This window comes from Oryctolagus cuniculus, chromosome 10 (genome assembly GCF_051225735.1).
Source record: "Oryctolagus cuniculus isolate XC-2025 breed Fujian yellow rabbit chromosome 10, ASM5122573v1, whole genome shotgun sequence".
Taxonomy (NCBI): Eukaryota; Metazoa; Chordata; class Mammalia; order Lagomorpha; family Leporidae; genus Oryctolagus; species Oryctolagus cuniculus.
The window spans coordinates 20,772,858-20,792,358 of NC_142876.1; the positions used below are offsets into that span (position 1 = coordinate 20,772,858).

At 51.3% G+C, this 19,501-nt stretch overlaps 1 protein-coding gene across 5 annotated transcripts in view; it reads left to right on the plus strand.

The window, feature by feature from the left end:
- ATP8B1 (ATPase phospholipid transporting 8B1) overlaps window positions 1–19,501 on the plus strand; it is a 129,583-nt gene that overhangs the window by 58,395 nt on the left and 51,687 nt on the right. For 3 of the 5 annotated variants that reach the window (XM_002713627.6, XM_089305084.1, XM_089305087.1), the window contains exon 2: window positions 1,157–1,359. In XM_002713627.6, the coding sequence (XP_002713673.1) occupies window positions 1,179–1,359 (181 nt within the window). In that variant the 5' untranslated portion in view covers window positions 1,157–1,178. The remainder of the gene's footprint in view (window positions 1–1,156; window positions 1,360–19,501) is intronic. The other 2 variants (XM_089305085.1, XM_089305086.1) reach the window with 1 other exon arrangement.

Sequence of the window (19,501 nt, forward strand, 5' to 3'; positions counted from 1 at the left end):
TGGGGCCTGGCGTGCAGCTCACACAAAATCAACGTGCCCAGCTGTTACCGATGGTGCCGAGTGTGTGGCCATGCGATGCTGGCGTGAATTACACCAGGCTGTATACCTCTCCTCTCCTAACCCAAAGGTTTGTGTAAATATTTTCCCAATAGAAACAACAAAGGCTGTTCTCATCCCTTGTGTGGAGTCACTTGGTACACCTGGAGCCACACAAGGAAACTCTAGATAGAGAGAGTTGGCAGTGGCAAGAAGATGGACAGACCAGGGAGTGTTGCCAGGAAGTCATTAGTAACATTGGAGCATCTGAGAGTTTATTTACAATGTCACAGAATAAAGGCTCAGAATATTAGCCTGACCATAAACCAGATTTCCTTAAAAAAATTTTGTTTGTTTGTTTAGAAGGCAGAGTGGCAGAGACAGAGAAATTTTCCATCTACTGGTTTACTCCTCAAATGGCCACAAGGGCCAGGAGCCAGGAGCTCCATCAGGCTTCCCATGTAGGACAGGGGTCTGAGTCGCTGGGGCATCTCCCACTGCCTTGCCAGGCACATTGGCAGGGAGCTGGGTCAGAAGTAAGGCAGCTGGTGCTTGAACTGGAGCTCCAATCTGGGATGCTGGCATTGCAAGCGGTGGCTAAACTTGCCGCTCTCCAAACTGGCCCCGGAAACCGGATATCTTAAAACACTGCATTCCAACTTCAGGCCACTTCCAACTGCAGGCCACAGTTAAGAAAGTCGGTTCTAGTACAATGTACAAGGCAAATAAATGTGTATGGTCAATCTGTTTCGCCAAACAGGACTTAATCTCATGGCATGTGCCATAATTGGTGGATATTTTATAGTCTTGTTTCATTCCATTTTAATAAGTATTGTTTGTGATTGTCTAAAAGATTCCCCTTGGAATAAAACTCACACTTTGAAATATTACTGTAGTTTGTATACCCTTCCTTAAAAAAAAAAAAAAAAACAGGCTTGGAGCTACATATTTTTTTCCTTACCCAAGCATTAAGTCAGCCGTGAATGTTTTATTCTAGTTTGCATGCTGCATTCAACTTCGGGGTCGTTATTCAGAAATACGGACACGTCCGTCCGATGACGCGAGCGAGCAGGAGCTGGCCCGCGGCAGGAGCTGCAATGCCCCCTTTCTCGTCCGCCAGGTGCGTGCGCTCCACCGGCAGGATGAGCACAGAAAGGGATTCGGAGACGACATTCGAGGAGGACTCGCAGCCCAACGATGAAGTGGTTCCCTACAGCGACGACGAAACAGAGGATGAGCTGGAGGACCAGGGCCCTGCCCTCGAACCAGAACAGAACCGAGCCAGCAGAGACGCTGAGGAAACCCGGGAGACGCTCAAAAAAGGTAAGGTGTGGGGGCCTGGGGCGGGGGCCGTCTGGTGGGGGCAGGTGCTGGGGGCGTGGTCTAGGAGGGCGGTGGTCTTCTGAGCTTGGAGCTGAGAGAGCAGAGGAAGGGTGGCCGAGATCTGTGGTCATGGTTCGTGTGCATGGAAGAACTGGCTTTTGACTGCACCCGGAAGTTGACAAACCTGTCAATCCATATTTGCATGTAAATTACTTGTGTTATTAGATTGTTGATATGAGTGATAGAAGTGAGCACCAGCTTATCTATATATGTGTATGTATTTTACCTACTTCAGAGCTGTGCAGGCTGACTTACTCCCTGACGACACCCGGGGCTCGGTGTGCTCAGTCTGGTGACTTCTCAGTGGCCCTTTGACGAGTGGTGCTGGACCCGGCCCTGCCAGGATCACACGGTTTGGGGGGACCAGGACACAGCTCCGGGACCCTGAGCCTCTTCACCTTGTTTCCCCTGGCACTCACCTTACTTTGGAGGAGCCCTGGGGCCGTGCTGACTTTGCTCGGTCACTTGTGAGTGCAGAATGGTGTTGGCTGTCCAGCACGTATGGCTTACGTCTCTGCTCACCATGGGGGGGGGCGCTGTTCTGTGTCCACCTGCCCCCCTCACCCCCCCACCTCCAGTTTTCGAGGGAAGGGTCTGGACCGGGGATCTACAAATCTTTTCCCTGGAGGGTGGCAGTAAATATATGTGGCTGGGGGCTATTGGGCCTCTGTTGCAAGGACTCCACCCTGCCCTGCACAGTCCTCACTCAGCTGACTTTAACCAGTGTGCTTCCCCGCACCCCGTGGCCTTTTTCTTCTCATGTCCTGCGGGGTTGCCCATCCTGGTGGCCTGGGAGACAACTGTGGCCCGCTCTTGTAGCTCTTCTGCCCCAGGCAGAAGCTGAGCCTTTTCCGTTCGCACTAGATTTCAGGTTGGAAAGATTTCCTGCGTGGTCCCCAGGACCAGTGGAGTGACTGGTGTTTCCCGTTCTCCGCCATCACCACCATGCGTTCTGTCTCCTGCTTGTTCCTGTGCCTCCTGGCCGCCTCCGTCAGGAGAACCCCAGGTGTTAGCGGGTTTGCCCAGAGTCTCTGCCAGGGACGTTCTGCCTTTGCAGGTTTTCTAGAAGCCTCTTCTACCCCACATGCCTCTTCCTGCCCCTTGTTTTTCCTTCTGGGGTTCCGCCTCCTGGTTAAGCTATTCTGTTGTTTCATACCTGTGGAAGAGGCGAGAAGCCACAAAGCCCCTTTTTATAGTGAGTCCTCCTGTTGTGGTCAGACTGTGTTCCTCTGACGTTCCTGTGTGGGAGGACCTCGGTCACAGGAGCCCTGGACCTGTGGGCTCCAGGCCTCTGCAGGCTCTAGAACCCAGGGAGGCCATGGACTCTGCGTCCTGGGCCCTCCGGCTTCCCACAGCCAAGGGAGGGGGATTGCATCAGATCTGAGTATGGGTTGCTGAGTGTGCTTAAGCGACCGAGTATCCTGCCCCAAAGGAGAAAGTATTAAATCAGCATCACTGAGCAAAATTAAAATGGAATCGCAGAGTAGGCATTTAGCCTCGTGCTTAAGACACCTGCATGCCATGTTGGTTGGGTTCAATTCCTGGCTCTGGCTTCTGACCCCAGCCAAGATGGACCCTGGGAGGCGGCAGTGATGGCTCAAGCATTGGTGTCCCTGCTACCTACATGGAAGACCTGGATTGTGTTTTTGGCTCCTAGCTTTGGCCCCAGCCATTGTGGGCATTTGAGAAGTGAACCAGCGTATGGAAGCAAGCACGCGCGTGTGTGCACACACACACACACACACACACACTCTTTCTGTCTCTCAAATAATAATTTTAAAATGTATTTAAATGACAACTAAAACAGAATCACTGCTGACTGGAACAGGAAGGTGGCCTGTGTCTCAACAAGGTCCAGGCTGGACCTTGGTGGGGTGGGGACAGAGCTAGAGGCACCTGTTGAATCGGTGAGGGAGTTCCAGTCGACTGCCCAGAAAGTGAACCAAGCAGACTTCTTCCTCATTCCTCCCTCGTGGCACGGCTGGGCTCCTAGCGCAATCTCGGAATCTCTGCTTGTGTGCTGATATCTGATGAGTTGGCAGGAGGACTGGCTGTGCGGGGTGCAGGGTGAACTTTGCTGCTGCTGCCTGGGGTCGCATGATCGGGTGCGGTGCAGGCTGCCCAGGTATCTGCGGAAATGCCAGCGAAGCGCGACGTGGCGGTGGAAACTCTCACCTCTGCCGCTCACCCCTGTGTTTTTCCAGCCTCCGCCGGCGCCTTCTGGCATCCAGAGCCTTTTCCTGGTCCTTCGATTTGCAAACCACCTTGTCTGTGGATTTCTTCCCTCCCATTTGGGCATTGAGAAAGTTCTGTCGTGATCTTGATCTGGGCTCTTCCTGGTCTTTTTTTTCCCCAAGGGTGTTTTATATCCCTAGGGAATTTGGATGGTTCTGGTTTCTCTGAACTCATGTCCAATGACCTTGCCTGTGACTTTGTGCAGAAATTGTTATTCTAGCTCTGCTCTCTGCCCTTGCCAAGCCCATACAAGGACACCCGGGAACTGCGGGAGCTCTCATCCATTTCACTCCCCTGTGTCCCCTACAACCAATCCACTCCTCCTCCGCCCTTCTCCCTCCCTCTTGCCTCCCTCTTCTCTGTCCCTCTTTCCTTCTCTGATTTGTTTTCCCTGTTCCAACTTGGTCATTTCCCCAAGGAAGGTCAGTATCACCCTCACTTTTCTTTAACGCCATCATCCGCCTCTCTTGACGTTGGACCTCACGGAAAATTTCCTGTGAAGAATTCCGAGGACAGCGGCGTGAGTCACTGTGAAGTGCCGTCGGGAGCAGCTCCCAAAAGCGCGTGCACCACAGCGGGCGCTCGAGCCGCATCCGCCTAGCATGCAGACGCTGGTTTCCTTCCGTAAAGAAAGGCAGCTGCCCTGGCCTGGCTGTGCTTTCTTGTCGAACAAGTGTTTGCAGAGCTCCATTGAAGGTGCTTCTCAGCTGAAGGATCTTTGTCACGGGCTGTGAGAAGGAAGAACAAGCGCAAACATGCTGTTAGAATGTGGCATGGAGGCAGAGATAAGCACGCACACACGCGGCCTTCGCCGGAGTTAACCTTCCCCTTTGCTGACCTTGATCGAGGATTGGCGGACACCTGCAGGAACCTACTCCACGTGCTCCTGCCTGATGAACGCGTGAGAGCCGCATTTCCCAGAGTGCATTCTGGGAAGTACAGGCTTTGCCCGGTGCTTCAGGATGCAAAGGTCCTGTGGCCGCTGAGACCAGAAACTAGGAATTCATTATTCCCCCTCTGGAGCTTATGACCTTGTGCCTTAGCGTGAAAGGTGTCAGGAGGCTTTGACTTTAAAGAAATGGCTGCAGTTTGTTTGGCCAGAGCTTGCTGAAGTCCCTGCCCTCTGGAAGGCCTCTTCGTAGCTTGCCGTGATCCTGGTGCCCCCAGTTCAGTCGCTTGGATAACTCTGTGACGCTCAGGGGAGCTGAGAGAGCAGGTCCGGGGGTAGGTTCTGGATTGGTGCACACCACTCGCTCTCACAAGCCTGGGGGTGAGGGAGAGGTTTCCTGCTTCCTCTCAATGTTGCCTTCGCTATGAACGTTCATATCTTCCAGCCCCAGCTCAAAGGTCAACTCCCAGCTTCCCTGTCCTGTGCCACGTCTCGCCTCTTCTATCTATTGTCACAGCCAAGCTCCTGGAAACCCTTTCTTGGCCGTCACACCTCCCATTCCTCTGGGCTCCTCCCTGTTGTGGGCTGCTGGCCCACACTGGCCCTACAGATGATGCTTCCTTAAAGGTCATCAAGAACCCAGGGCCTAGGGCCAGGACTGTGGCATAGCAAGTTAAGCTGCCAACATCCCATAGAAGCACCTGTTCAAGTCCCAGCTGCTCCACTTCCAATCCAGTTCCCTGTTAATGTGCCTGGGAAAGCAGCAGCAGATGGCCCAAGTGCTTAGGCTCCTGCACCCACACGGGAGACCCAGGTGAAGCTCCTGGCTTCAGCCTGGTCCCTCCAGCCTTTCTGGCCATCTGGGGAGTGAATTAGCAAGTGGAAGATCTCACTCTCTCTGTCTGTCCCTCTCTCTTTGTAACTCGGCCTTTTATATAAATAAATCTTAAAAAAAAAAAAAGAGCCTACTGCTAATCATGATAACGATAGATATTGTTGGAAATTAAAGAAGAATCCAAGTGCCAGTGCAGGGGACATTTTATCACCCACGGTCTCCCTTCCTATTTGCTGGGAGGTGTCTGATTTTAAACAGTCCTTCCATTGGCAAAGTCTCTGTGTGGCTCCTGTTTCTCCTTGCCCTGGGTCTTCTTCCTCCTCCCCCACTCCGCATCCTGCCGTTCCATTTCCTGCCCTAACCTGTGTCCGGAGACTCTCCTGTGACCAGCCCATCCCCTCCAGCCTGGGTCACTGAGCCAGCTTGCGTGGCAGTGAAGCAGACAGACCCCAGATTCACGCTCTGTGGGTTTACGTTCTCATGTCACCGTCTTCCAGCTCTGTGACCTTGAGGAGAAGCCTCCCTTCCTCTGGGCCTCAGTGCCCTCTTCTGCATAGTACCAGTACCTACTTCATAGGCAGCTGTAAGGTGGAATCAGAAAACAAAAGTGAAGATTTGACTAGTTTGGGGCATGCAGTACGCACTCAGCAGATCGCAGCCGTTACTGTCTCCCCCGTGCTAGTCCTCCCTTACGTCTTTCACATCAAACCAAGGCTCGTCCCCATCTTCTGTCAATAGGTCGTCTTAGCTTTGGGTATTGGAATTCTCCTAGTGCCCCAGGCAGAAGCTGTGGAATCATTCTTTTCAACAGATGCTTCCATCCCCAAGTTCAAGTGCAATGAATGGATGGATGGTTTGCTGTGGGGAGCAATCCGGACTAGACTAAGTTACTCGAATTAGGACTTATTCTATGCATCTGCTCTCCCACAATATGGCGCTGGGAGAGAAGTGAACAGCTTCCGCACAGCTGCCTCCAGTTCAACCAATTAACTGTAGGACTTGCTCCTGATTGGAGAGCAGCGTACTCAGCCGAGTTGGGATTGGCGGAGGAGGACTATAAAGGAGGAGAGAGACGGCATGCACCAGGAACATCTATGGGGAACATCTAAGGGAACCCGTGCAGCCCCCGAGAGAACCGGCCGGCGGTGTGCCGCTCCCCTGCGGAAGTGGGGAATGCGGCCAGGGGGAACTGCCCTTCCACGGAGGTGGAAGGGATAGTAGCCAACCCGGGAAGAACCAGCAGCAAACCCGGGGAGGGCCGAGCAGACGAAAGAACAGCGCAGGGTCCTGTGTTGCTCCTCCACGAAGAGGGGGAGCGACAGTTTGCCTACAAATTGAGGGACTTCTGGTCATTTGGTGTCAGCCCTGCTTGTGTTGTCTGTAAGGCTTTCCTTTAATACCTTTCTACATCTCTCTCTCTCTCTCTCTCTCTCTCTCTCTCTCGCCTGAACACATCTGGGCTAAGCTCTACCTCATGTTTTCCAGTGCCTCGGTGGCTCTTGGACAAAACTTTGGGCTGGGTTGCAGACAGTTCAGCACACCTGCCTCGGGTCAAGGCCCGAGGTACTCCATGCAGAAACCAATGCGGCAGGGTCTAACCAGGCACACAGAGAACAAAGCTAAATCTCGACATAAAACCCAAAGGCCTCATTAGCGCCTTGCCTTGGTCTTGGCTTGTAAGGAGGAATCGCCTGGGCCGGGGGCTGGGAGCCTTCCTTATGGAAAAGGCCTGCCTGAGTGATGAGGTGCAGAGCGAAGGTGCAGGGCCACATCCAAAGGCCCCGTGGCAGGAGGAAGGCAGGTGGAAGAGCCGGGGGAGGAGGGGGCGCTGAGACAAGAGAGATCAGCACTGCGGGTGCCCAGTTCCTTATCCTTCTGCGCATGTCACGGTGTACTTAAAGACAGAGTGTCAGGTGGTAGAGCGTCCATCTTCCTGCTGATTGCACTGGGGTGTGGCCTGAGCCCCAGCTCTATGCCCAGCAGTCTATGGACACCCAGTGGCCACTTGTGAGTGCACTGGGGTATATGGAGGGAGCCAGGTGAACCCCTCCCTCGGAAGTCTCTGGTCAGTGAAGGCTTCCTGGGGATGAGGACCCCATGCAGGGTCCTGAGTGTGTATGAGAGGTAAAAGGCCCCCAGTGGGCTCCAGGCTGGGGCAGCTGTGAGAACTGAAGCATGAAGAGTGGCTCAAAGGAGCTGGGGCTCATGGAACTGCAAGTCACTCTGGGGGCCCAGATGTGCGTAGGGCTAGCTGTGCCGTCCCCAAGGCTTTAGGGAACGTTGTGGGCTGAAAATCATCTGAGAGCCCTGTAGGAGCCTCCTCCCATTGCAGCCTATCTGGTGCTGTCAGTCCCCTCGCAATCCAGTACGCAACATAGAAGATTTCTTTGCACTTAGAATCTGGCTCCTTCCCTTGGCCCAAAGGCAAGTGTGATTTGGTCCTGCCTTCTTCCCTGGACTGCTCTGGCTCCCCCATGTCCCTGTCTTGTCCTCAGTACCTGGGTCACACCAGCCTTTCCCAGCCCCAAGACTCTACACTTGTTCTCCCCTGTGTCTAGAGCAGCCCTGGCCCTGTGGCTGGCTCTCTCTTTCTTTGTTTTTTTTTTTTTTATTTATTTATTTATTTGAAAGGCAGAGTTACAGAGAGACAGAGACAGAAAGGTTTTCCACCTGCTGGTTCACTCCCCAAATGGCCACAGTAGCCAGAGCTGAGCCCATCTAAAGCCAGGAGCCAGGAGCTTTTAACAGGTCTCCCATGTGGATGCTGGGGCCCAAGGACTTGGGCCATCTTCTACTGCTTTCCCAGGCCACAGCAGAGAGCTGGATTGGAAGTGAAGTATCAGGGACTCAAACTGGTGCCCATATGGGATGCTGGCACTGCAGGTGATGGTTTTACTTGCTACACCACAGAGCAGGCCCCATGGCTGGCTCTTTCTCATACTTCTGGTCTCAACGTGTGTGTCACCTCCTTCTAGGAGGCTTTTCTGACCTGACCTGCTTCCCCAGGCTAGACCATATCCACTTGTTGAGTGATTGCAAGCCCCTGGTTCTTCCCTTTATGCCCATGATGTCATAATTGTGCCCTGACATGACTACCATTACCAAAGCTCTCCCTGTCTGGATGGTTGAGTTCATGGTGTTGGCGCCATGTCTGTTCCATGCAGAACACACAGTATTTCAGAAGGCAATCACATATTTTGGACATATGTGAATTTATTTCAGAATAAACTTTGGCAGCTGTGGGAAGGAAAGACTAGACAATAATCCAAGTTAGAAAAATGGCATGAACCCAAACCTAAATGTCCAGGAGAGAGAGAGAAACAGACAGATGATGCTTTATAGGGGGTCTCCAAGAAGTTCATGGAGAGTGTAAATTATGAAAAATCATTGCATGGGTGTCAATATATTTTGTATCAAAATAAACTTATCTTTTGACTCCATTGCCCATGCATCTTTGACGCCCTTTGGTCTAAGGATGGGACATGCATATGTGTCATTAGATGCAAGCTGAGGGCACGTGAGACCCAGGGAGTAACAGTGGCTCAGGTGCCTGAGAAGAGAGTCTAGTTACACACTGCAGCTCACAAAGAAACCATTACCAGGCTTTTGGCTTAAAAGCTGTTTTGTGATGCTCCCAGAGCCTGTGTGTCAGGCACTTGGGACACACGGATGATGCCTTGTCTTTGCTCCATAACGGCTGGAGCCTGGGACCCTCTGGAAGCTTATTCATTCCCGTGTCTGGCACCTGAGCTGGATAAATGATCCTTTGGATGGGAGCATTTCTCCTTGACTTGGGCCACTCCCAGCCTGGCCAGGGCTCCCATGGGAATGTGCCCAGAGAGGCCACCTCGAGAGCTAGCAGCCAAGAGAGAGCGAAGCGGAAGCCGCCTGGCTGCGGAAGTCACGCCGCGTCGCTCCGGCGCTGCCCTCTGTGTCCCTGACTCAGCCTTGACTCCAGGGAAGGGCAATCCGATGCTGCTGCTTGATGAGGGGGAGACAAGATCACATCTCTGGAGAGCAGGTGGAAATGGAGGTACTTTTGAGCCCACCTGTGGAAGGTACCCTCTGCCTCTGTAGCTGATAGAACCATTCAAGAGGCTGAGTGATAGAAGGGAGAGCCCCTTAGGAGATGAGGGCAAAGGGCTATTGTTTGGAACATAATCGGGTTAGGATATCTTTGGGACATCTATCTGCTTATGTCACCGTCTAGCTGGCAATTAGAAATACAAGTTGAAAGGTTGAAATGATTACAGATGTCTGAGACTGGCACAGCCTTGTCCCTGAAAAGTGACAGAATTTTAAATTCATAACTTGAGATAAAATTCAGCACTGAGCTTCCATTCCCAGACCACAGTCCTCAGTGAGAGCAGGGCCTTGGGTCTTGTTTTTTTTCTTTTTTTTTTCTTTTTTTTTTTTTCCGGAACTCCTCTAAGTGGCATATTCTTAGGGAGAGTTTAAGGAATGGCTTTTTCCTTTGTGTGTTTGAGAGGCAGACGGACAGAGAATGAGCTCACACCCCAAATGTCAGAAGCCTGGAACTCAATCCAGATCTCCCATAAGGCTGGCAGGGACCCGGATACTTAAGCCTTCAGTACTACCTCCCAGGGTACCTGTTAGCAGGAAGCTCGAATCAGGAACAAAGCTGGGGTTCGAACCCAGGCACTATGAAATGGGCTGTGGGCATCCCAAGTGGTGTCTTATACACACACGCACGCACACGCACACGCACTCTCCCCTCCCTCCCCTCCCTCCCCTCCCTCACCCGCTTCCCTGGCATACACTTGCTTAACTTTCATGCTCTACCTTCTGTGCTTATGAGGTTAGCAAAGATGTGTGACAACTGTGTATTGAAACGGAATAAATGTGTTTGCACCACTTGGAATTGGAGATGATTCAGACAGAGGCTTCAGCGGCACTTATCTTTGTTTTAAAACCTGCGATAGACAGTGCCACGAGCAAGGTCACGCAGGGAACGTTCAGCCACTCACGAAGCAGCTTCCGAGGGCCTGGGACGCCAGTACGAGAGCAGCTGGCAGACGGAGCATTAACCTCTGCGTCGCGTTCGAAGAGATGCTGGAGACCTTCTTGACTGACTCACCACCAGTCAGAAACCTGCATTTCTTTAAACGGCTGATCTAATACAGAACTATTCGGGACAAAATGACCTCTGCCTGACAGGATTGAAGATGGACTGTTTAATCCTTGGGGTTCTACAGGATCACCCCAAGAACATGGGATGGTGGTGACGCCCTTCCCCTCTCTGGGCAGAATTTCAGAGTGGACGTGGAGCCACGAAACCAGGGTAGCTGGGTGCTTGGTCAAAGTGGCATCTCCACGGAGAAGTCCAGAATGAACGGTGTAGGTTTCCAGAGAATCTTGGCACCAGCTTTTACTTGGAGCAAATAAGATAGAGCTGGCCCGCTGAGGCCTGGAGGCCCTCGGAGATCTATGGAGCGTGCTGAGCAGCTGTGCCAGTAATTCAGCGTGTTTTCAATGTGCGGCTCATCCCACGTGTGGAGGTTCTACTCTGGCTATTTATTTTCTTTCTCCGATCAGCCTTAAGGACAGCAGAGTGGGAGCTTGTCAAACAGGAGGGTGGGCTTGATCGCGTGGTTGGTAGTGGGTGGGGGCTGCTGATGAAACTGGCATTTCATTTTCTAGAACTTGCTTTTGAGGAAAGCAACCTCTGGCCAAACCTTGAGTGAGAAGTTCTCCCTCATGGAGACCTAACACAGCTGCTCATTCTTCTTGCTTCTTTGGAGAGGAGACTTTTTTTTTTTTTTTTTTTTTGACAGGCAGAGTGGACAGTGAGAGAGAGAAACAGAGAGAAAGGTCTTCCTTTGCCCTTGGTTCACCCTCCAATGGCCGCTGCGGCCGGCGTGCTGCGGCCGGTGCACCGTGCTGATCCGATGGCAGGAGCCAGGAGCCAGGTGCTTTTCCTGGTCTCCCATGGGGTGCAGGGCCCAAGCACCTAGGCCATCCTCCACTGCACTCCCTGGCCACAGCAGAGAGCTGGCCTGGAAGAGGGGCAGCCGGGACAGAATCCGGCGCCCCGACCGGGACTAGAACCCGGTGTGCCTGCGCCGCTAGGTGGAGGATTAGCCTAGTGAGCCGCGGCGCCGGCCTGGAGATGAGACCTTAAATTTTTTCCTTTTAATTTTTTTTTTGATAGGTAGAGTTATAGACAGAGACACAGAGAAAGGTCTTCCTTCCGTTGGTTCACTCCCCAAATGGCCTTCACGGCTGGCGCTGTGCCGATCCAAAGCCAGGAGCTGGGCACTTCCTCCTGGTCTCCCATGCGGATGCAGGGCCCAAGCACTTGGGCCATCCTCCACTGCCATCGTGGGCCACAGCAGAGAGCTGGACTGGAAGAGGAGCAACCAGGACTAGAACCTGGTGCCCATATGGGATGCTGGCGCCGCAGGCGGATGATTAACCAAGTGAGCCATGGCGCCAGCCCTCCTTTTAATTTTTTTAAAATTACTTTTTATGTATGTGAGAGTCAAAGAGGGAGAGTGTGAGAGAAAGAGAAAACATTCCTATCAACTGGTTCTCTTCCTAAATGCCTGCAAGTTTGGTCTAGACCCGGCTAATGCCAGGATGCAAGAACTCAATCTAGATCTTCCATGTGGGTGGCAGGGACCCGATATTCAAATCGTCACAGCTGCCTCCCAAAGTGTGCCTCTGTAGGAAGCTGGAGTCAGGAGCCAAAACTGGGTTGCAAACTCAGGCACTTTGCTGTGGAGTGCAGGCTTCCAAATACTAAGCCAAACACCTTCTCCTGCAGTAGATTTAATATGTAGAAGGCACCGTGGGAAGGCACTCGCCCTCGCTCTAACCAGGGTTCTCAATCCTGCCTGTGCATCAGAATCACTCGTGGGGCTTCTAAAACTGCAGGTGCCTGGGCCCAGCCCCTAGAGATGCAAGACAGTGGGTCTGGGAGGCAGGCAGAGAATCTGTCATTTTAAGTGAGTTCAGCCAGGTTCCACCATGCATCAGCAGGAGCCCGCTGCATCCTGTAGCAGGCCCCCTGCTCTGATTAGCAATGCACAGACAGCTTCAGGCTGCTCCCAGTCACAGAGCCCCAGGGGGCTGGTGTGTGTGTGGTCCACCAGGGGGTGTGCCCCTCTTCCAGTGTGGTGGAAGCAGGAGCAAGGTGGAGAAGCGATGTTTTCACTCAAGGCTTGGCCAGAGGTTGCTTTCCTCAAAAGCAAGTTCTAGAAAATGAAATGCCAGTTTCATCAGCAGCCCCCACCCACTACCAACCACGCGATCAAGCCCACCCTCCTGTTTGACAAGCTCCCACTCTGCTGTCCTTAAGGCTGATCGGAGAAAGAAAATAAATAGCCAGAGTAGAACCTCCACACGTGGGATGAGCCGCACATTGATAACACACCTTGCCTGCAAAACGAGCTAACCTGGGACACTTGCAGAACCCACCCCAGGCCGGGTCCGGGATGTGATCCAAGCGCCCTTGGAGATCTCAGAGGGCCCAGCACAGTGCCTTTCAGAGACACTGACAAAGGAAGTCATCTGGGGATGTGCCGCCTGTGGCACTGGCATCCCACATGGGCGCCGGTTCATGACCGGCTGCTGCTCTTCCAATCCAGCTCTCTGTTAATGGCCTGGGAAAGCAGTAGAAGATGACCCAAGTGCTTGGGCCCCTGCACCCATGTGGGAGACCCAGAAGACACTCCTGGCTTCGAATAGGCCCAGCCCCACCATTGCAGTCATCTGGGGAGTGAACCAATGGATTGAAGACCTCTCTCTGTCTTTAACTCTTATCTTTAAAACAAATAAATAAAATCTTTTTTTTTTTTAAAAAGGAAATTAAAAAAAATTTGGTGTTTTTCTTGGCTTTTTTTCCCCATGGGCTAAAAGCAGCATTTGGTCTTTTGATTTGCTTTCAATCTGTCCATTATGGAGTTTTTGTGTTGTTGGGTTTGGGGGGAGGGATTTTTAGTTTGGTTTGGTTTGGTTTTTTTAAGACAGAGCTGAATGCTCCAAACAGCCCACAGTCAGGCAGAGACACAACACATTCTTGACCCAGCTCCTCCTCCCACTTCCTGTCCACACAGCATTCTCCTCCAGTGCCCCAAGCCACTTCCTGCTTGGGAAGTTAGGAAACTGGAGACCGTTCAGACCCTCACTCAGCCTTCCTCCCCTCTGTGCCCAAATGGCAGGATCCCCCAGTTTGCCTGTCTCCCCCACCCAGAAGCACCTTCTGTTAACCTGCTCTTCGTTTGTTTCTTACCCAGAAAAAACTTACCCGGTGACGGTCACCAGTGCGGTTGTTCTGATCCCTGAGTGTCCCCTGTCCTTACTGGGCTCAGCCACACTGGCCTCCAGTGCTTGTGCCCTCGCGCTTCCAGAAAATCGGTTCTTCGGATCGCTCCCTGAGCCTTGTACACTCTTTGTGGGGTTCTCTTCCTCCCCTACTTGCCACTCAAACACAGTGGTCCACTCTGGGCTCGCCCTTCTCCCATGGTGCACTTGCCACATCACCCATCCACGTTCATGGGTCCCATCAACACTGTAGGCAGAGGACTTCCAAATCCGGCCTCCAGCCTAAAACTTGCGTGGACTTCTGGATTTGCTTTTCTACCCCTTGGAAAGGTGTTGCCACTCAAGACTCCTGTAGGCATTCTCAGTTCAGCATACCCAGAATGCAATGCTCCTCCAGCTAGATCTACCCCCACCCTGTATTTTCTCAGTCATCTGGGCTCCTCCATCTGTCACCCAAAGTTGGGTCCTGGGGTCACTTGTTCCTCATTTTTCTTGCTATTTTTTTCTTGTCCTCTGTCTAGTCGGCCAGCTGTGTATCATTCTTGCATCTGTCTTCTTTTCTTGTTTCTCATACCATAGTTCTTAGCACTGAGTGTAGATATGGTTCATTTATATGACTGCCTGGACTCTCATCTTTTCTAGTAATTGCCACTCTTATATTCCTGCCATCCCACTGCCTTTAGAATTATTTATATATTATACATGCATAAATATATTTAAAAAGCCACAGTGGTGTAGTGTCCATAAGAAAATCAGACAACTTACATATTTGCCTTATAGATAAACTGATAGAGGGAAGCGATAGAATCCCATCTCTTGAAAATGCACTACATGCAAATGAATCTGATTGTAAAGGGATTCCAAGTAGTAATGGAGTCTCTTTCCCTGCCTCTCCCATTCTGTGGCCACCCAGTTCCCTTTGCCAGGAAAAAAGCTGTTAGCAGTTTCCCATGTGTCCTTCCAGACATGTGCACACACTCCTGTGTGGAAAGGCTGTTCAGACAACGTGTACGCAAACACACATGTGCCTTCATGTTGTGCATTGACTCAGTGCATCACACAGCTAGCCCTCTTCCTGCTTTTGTCATGTAACAATGTAGCTTGGCAAGCTTCCCTGGAGTCCATTTAAAACCATCTCCTTCATTTTTTTGCACACCCCACGCTTTTCATTGTGTGGCTGTTTAACCAGCTGCTCCTGGTAGGCATTTGTGTGCTTTCCAATCTCTCTGATTGACAGGGTTGCAGTAAATCACCCTGTGTGAGTGGTGTATGCATGGGGTGTGTATGTAGGGAAGAATCCTTGAGGTGGGATTTTGCAACGCACGTGGGTGTTAAATTTTGAGAGATGGCCAAAAGTCCCTCACGGAGCCTGCCTCTGGGAGCCGGTTTCCCTATTCTCATTTCAACCCAAATGTCATCAAATTCCTCACTCTTTGCCGGTATTTTGCTAGGAGAGGTTAAGAATTGGAACCTCGATGAAGAATTGCTTTTCTCTTTGATGAAGTTGAGTATCTTTGCAGCTACTTAGGAGCTCGTTGAATTTACTTTGTATGAATCATCTGTCTCTGTATGAATCGTCTGTCCGCATCATCCACTCATTTCTCCCTGTGGTTGGTTGTTTGCTTTCTGGTGTAATTCGATGGATCTTTCCAAGTCTGTGGCACTTTGTAACCAGCCCGTGCAGGTTTTTGATTGTTGGTGGATCTCTAAGAACTCAGAGCCACAGCGAGAAGATGAGGACAAGGGTAAGCTGACTTCCTTCTCCAGATGGCAATGATCAAGGGACTTGGTGACCATGAGAACCCCTGGCACATCACAGCAGTTTTTAGACCTTATCATGACACAAACGTATAGCCGACATGGGGCATGATTTTTTAACTCGCCTGTGACTAGTGTGGAATGCATCTGGACACCTGCACTGACTGTTTGCTAATAGTTCTCTCTGTAGCTTTTAAGTATAGGGCCTTCTGTTGAAGGTGCATTTGTGCTGATACATTTATTTCTGCTCATTTATTTTTCTTTTCAATGTCTTTACTTATTTCTTTTCATTTCCTTGAAAGGCAGAGAAAGACTTTTCATCCACTGGTTCACTCCCCAAATGCCCACAGTAGCCAGGGCAGGGCCAGCCCAAAGTCCAGAGCTGCGAACTCCATCTGGGTCTCCCATGTTGGTGACAAGGGCCCCAGCACATCGGCCCTCATCTGCTGCCTCCCAGGATGCAGTAGCAGGAAGCTGGATCAGAAGCTGAGTAGGTGAGACTCGAACCGGCACTTAGATCCTGGACGGAGGCAACTTACCCTGATGCACCACAACGCCTGCCCCTCTTCTCTTTGCTGATATTTCCAGTCTAGAAAATGGAGCAAGATGCCTGCTTTTTCTGTAAATTGGCCTTGTGGTCCAAGTGTCCAGAGAGGTTCTCTGTTCCAAGCGGGCACTCAGTAAGAGTCTGATCTGGAAGGCAGATGGCCCTGAGTGCTGTTTTGTTGCCCTTCCTCACAGCGTGTGCTTTAGCACAGGATTTCTCAAAGCCTGATCATAGACGTTCTGAGATCCTTTTAAAAATGCCTGTGATCGGGGCCGGCGTTGTAGTGCAGTGGGTTAATGCCCTGGCCTAAAGCACCAGCATCCCATATGGGCACTGGTTCTAGTCCTGGCTGCGCCTCTTCCGATCCAGCTCTCTGTTTTGACCTGGGAAAGCAGTATAAGATGGCCCAAGTCCTTGGGCCCCTGCACCCATGTGGGAGACCTGGAGGAAGCTTTGGATTGGTGCAGCACTGGCCATTGCGGCCATCTGGGGAGTGAACCAGTGGATGGAAGACCTCTCTCTGTGTCTCTACCTCTCTCTGTAACTCTGTCTTTCAAATAAATAAAAAATAAATCTTAAAAAAAAAATGCCTGTGGTCACATCAGCTTTGAAGGAAGTGGGCTGAACAAGATAAGACCCTGTACTGCAGAACATCTCAGAGCCTCCGTGTGTGCCGTGAGCTCACTGACTAGCCGAGACAGGGAGGCAGGATGCGTGCTGTCTCTTGCAAATGTATTTCACCACAGAATAGCCTTTTCGCATTTTCGTAGTCTAGTTAAAATACTGCTCACACAATTAGCTCACAGCTCAGGAAAGAATCAAGAGGAGATGCCAACATCTTGGCTGCTGATTTATCTGACTTGGGCCACACGAGTGGCCCAGGCTGCAAATAGGGTTATTGATGACTTGATTGCAATCAGCTTTCTGAAATCAAGTAGAAACGCCTCTGGGGTTAAATTGCACAGGAAGACACATGGTTATTTTTCCCAGCTACTCGAGGTGTTATCAAAAGTGTAAAACTAAGAGAGGTCATTTCTGAGAACCCGTTGGAGGTCATGTGCTATGCTTTGAGACATTGAGATAAGAGTGGGCTGGAGGGGCTGGCCCTGTGGCATAGCAGGTAAAGCCACTACCTGTGACACCAGCATCCTATATGGGGATTGGTTTGAATCACAGCTGCTCCACTTCCAATCTAGTTACCTGCTAATGGCCTGGAAAAAGCAGTAGGAAATGGCCCAAGTGGTTGGACACCTGCCACTCATGTGGGAGTTCAGGTTGACGCTCCTGGCTCTGGGCTTTGGCCTGGTCCAGCCCAGGCTGTTGCAGCCATCTGGGGAATGAACCAGCAGATGGAAGGCCTCCCTCTCTCTGTGTAACTCAAAAATAAGTAAACCCTTAAAAGGGTGGGGGGGGGAGGCTGGAGATGAGGGTGCAGTGTAGGACCAGACCGAGCTGCCGCTGGCTGGGGCTTAACTAAGAAGCAAATTTTAAAAGCCAGAGGGTAAGGACCCGAGGCAGGCTGGAAAAGTGTGCTATGTTTAGCTCACTAATAGGCTGACTTACTCCCTCCTCTCCAGCGTTTCTAAGGTGGATTTTTATCCCTTGGCAGTGGCTCTTTCTCTCTTCCTGGAACCTCATCTGCTTTTCTCATCAGCCTTCCTGAAAGGGAGGCTCTCATTCTCAGTGGTTCCTAAAACACTGGAGGCTGCGAGTCATCTGCAGGCTCAAGGAAAACCAATAGATGCACCCGCGTTTGCAAATGACCAGAAAGCAGAATGGGTTGCAGAAGACCATATAAGATGCCATTTGTACCGACCTTCCTTTAATGTCCCTTCTGAATGGGAGAGAAATTTCCCGATTGTGTGATCGTCACGGTGTCTGTGAGTGGTTTATTGTTCCATTTTCATTTTTCTTTTCTGGTAAAATTGTACTTGAGCTAGAAAGGTGCTAGGGACATTTCCACTTGGAATAATGTAGCAGTTATGATTGCCAGATGAATGGTAGCCAAGTGATCCAGGAAAAACGTTTGGTACTGGTATTATGGTTTCCAAACGGTGATCGTCCAGGGGTGGGCATTTAGCACAGTGGCTAAGACGCTGCCTGGACACCTGCATCCCATGTCAGTGTACCTGGGCTCAAGTCCAAGCTACACTTCTCATTCCAGCCTCTCGCTAATGCATTCCCCAGGAGGCAGTAGAGGAGGGCTCAAGTACCTGGGTTCCTGCCACAAATGTGGGACTGTTTCTGCTTCCTGGCTTCGGCCTGGCCCAGCCCTGGCTATTGTGCGTATTTGTAGAGTGAACCAGTGGATGGACATTCCTATTCATTCATTCCCTCCTCCCTCCCTCCCTCCCTTCTCTCTCTCTCTCTCTCTCTCTCTCTCTCTCTGTTTTTCTATACTTGAATGAATGAATTTTGAAAAATAATCATGCTTTTTGTTTGCCTTCTTCAGTGGTCTGTACTTGTTCTCGTGACATTCCCTAGGAAGTAGGAGACTAGAAAATGAGTCACTTAGAAAAATGTTTCCAACTGTATGCACTCTTGATCTTTATACTGATCAGAGATGGGCTGTTTTAGAACTCTTTATTTGTAAATGTTCTTTCATACATTCCCTTCTCCAGTGTGGTGGTCCCACCCTAGTTGTTAATTTCCTATCCCTGCCAGTTTGGGAAGTGGAATTCATAAGAACCTGGTTCACCCCTCTGTGAACACCCAAGGTGAGTTCATCCAACATCCTTGTTGGCAGAGAACTTAATGTCAAGAGATGCTGGCTCGGGGTTTCCTCCGAGTTTGTAGCATCCTTGACCTGAATGCTCACTTGTGCCTTCCTCTTAGGAGACCAAGTACAGCCAAGCACTGAGGCAACAGTGGCAACACGGATCCTATTTTTATAGCCAGCTTGCTAGCCACTGAGCTCTCTCCAAAGAGAGCCTTGTCTGTGTGGCAGAGTGGGCAGAGAGGCTGCTGGACTTGGAGCTCCAGTTGCCGGGTCTGAATTCTGATTCTCCTATACTGGCCAAGTTGCTAATCCTCTCCATGCCTCTCTTTCCTCAGCTATGCAAAGACAGCCTGGCCAGTAGGCGTGGCTCTTGGAAAGAGCCCTGAACACACGTTAGCTGTAGAGTCACGCCAGTCATGAGTGGGTAGGCGAGGGCACCTCGGAGCAGGGGAAGTCATCTCCCTGTGACTACTGTGCTGCAAGGTCCATTGGCCTGCATTTCCAGGAGGAGCTGGCCGCCACCCATACGTCACCCACTGAGGGAGGAAGAAATGGCACCAGAGATAAACCACACATCACCGACTATTATGAATTTTACTTTTCCTGTTCTTTCCAAAGGCATTTGGGGGATGCCACTGCATGCAGAACACTGACACAGCCTGGGAGGGATGTGAGGGCAAGCCCCGCTCGCGCCCTGTCTTCCTGAAGAGCCACTCTGGGGAGGGGCAGAGGACCTGGGGGTCTGTGGCCCCCACGCAGAGCAGTACAGAGCATTGGCTGGCATGGTGGGAATGTGGAGTAGCTCTGGGGCAG